This window comes from Sinocyclocheilus anshuiensis, unplaced genomic scaffold, assembly GCF_001515605.1.
Source record: "Sinocyclocheilus anshuiensis isolate Anshui unplaced genomic scaffold, SAMN03320099.WGS_v1.1 scaffold1002, whole genome shotgun sequence".
NCBI classification, from domain to species: domain Eukaryota; kingdom Metazoa; phylum Chordata; class Actinopteri; order Cypriniformes; family Cyprinidae; genus Sinocyclocheilus; species Sinocyclocheilus anshuiensis.
Genome location: NW_015536514.1, coordinates 213,780 through 215,204, shown reverse-complemented (window position 1 = coordinate 215,204; position 1,425 = coordinate 213,780). Strand labels below are relative to the sequence as shown.

The window sequence follows — 1,425 nt, the reverse complement described above, 5'->3', positions numbered from 1 at the left end:
AACCCTACCCCTACCCTTACCCCTAACCATAGCCCATAACAAAGACATCTCAAACAATGTCATCTTTGCATTAAAAATTACATAACTGAGCGAATGACACTTAATGACAGTTGTCATAAACATGCATAAAACCTCCTTCATATTCATGACATGCGTCATGTCATGATTATGAAGGTGCCATGTCAGTCTTATGCACACCCCTTCAAGTAAAGTGTTTCCAGTCGAGCTATAGGAATCCCTTTCATTGTTGGATACAGAAAAGACACTCCAAACTCTACTTTACTCCCAAAACACGCAGTTTCTAACACATGCTAGTCCTTCCAAAGAAAACTGGCGTGAGTCAGTGTGTAGATAGCGTTGGCCTACTGTGCTGTATTCACCTCACCGATAATTTGCATGACTGTACTGAAGCCAGCGTGAGTGCTGGAAGCCCAACCGGCCCACTGCACTGCTGGAATTCATTTATGTGAGAGGATAGTGTGTATCACACTGATTTCTGATGCTGTGTGTGTTTAAAGTGATGCTGATATCAGCTGTGGAGTTTATTTTGAGATCACAGAGAGACAGTAAGGACATACATGGGAGTGCTCTCCTCAGCGTGATGTCCTGGAGGTCGTACCACAGCAAAGCCGTTCTGTGAACAAAAACACACACACACACACACACACTCACTCACAAGCCACAACGTCTCAGACCTTGAATGTGAGAAATACAGAATCACCTTAACTCAGTATCTTAAATGAATTAATTTCAATTTAAAGTAATGTGCACACATCCCAACATAACTAGCACAGGTGCTCGGTCAAAAAAATACAAAAAAATACAAAATAAATAATATTATGTTATGTTAATTAGTTAAAAAAACAGAAGACCTTGTTTGGGTCAAAATGTTGAAATATACTAAAGTTTTATGGGAGCAGATAAAAGACTGTTTTTAAAAATGTTTAAAAAAGTAATTAATTAACATAAAAGTAACAATATAATTCTAATATATATAATTTATAATAACAATATAGTTAATACTAACAATTATTTTAATAATAAATTAAAAATAAATAAAATAAATATTTTAAATTATTTATTGAGTTGGTATTTACTAGGAGTTTTAGTTTAATATGAAAAATATAAAGACATTGCACTTACAATTACAAGCATGTATTTACTTGTATGCAATTAAATATTTTGTTTATAAAAACAATAAAATGTATCTATTAAAAATAATAAAAGAGCAATAATTTCAAATCAATATTTCAAGCTAATTTATTATTCATTGGATAACAAATTAGCTTAAAATACTGTTTTGCAGTTATTGTTCCTTTATTATTTTTTAATCATTATTTTTTAGGAAGTTTGATGCAGTAATTTTTAATTTAACTCAATTGAAAAAAAGTGGCTGTTTTTGCAATGATCGCCCTAGTTTTTTTT

At 32.1% G+C, this 1,425-nt stretch overlaps 1 protein-coding gene across 6 annotated transcripts in view; it reads right to left on the bottom strand.

The window, feature by feature from the left end:
• Nucleotides 1–1,425, bottom strand: part of hdac4 (histone deacetylase 4) — a 260,575-nt gene that overhangs the window by 51,711 nt on the left and 207,439 nt on the right. For all 6 annotated transcript variants that reach the window (XM_016491248.1, XM_016491241.1, XM_016491256.1 and 3 more), the window contains one exon: nucleotides 579–634. In XM_016491248.1, coding sequence (XP_016346734.1) covers nucleotides 579–634 — 56 coding nt within the window. The remainder of the gene's footprint in view (nucleotides 1–578; nucleotides 635–1,425) is intronic.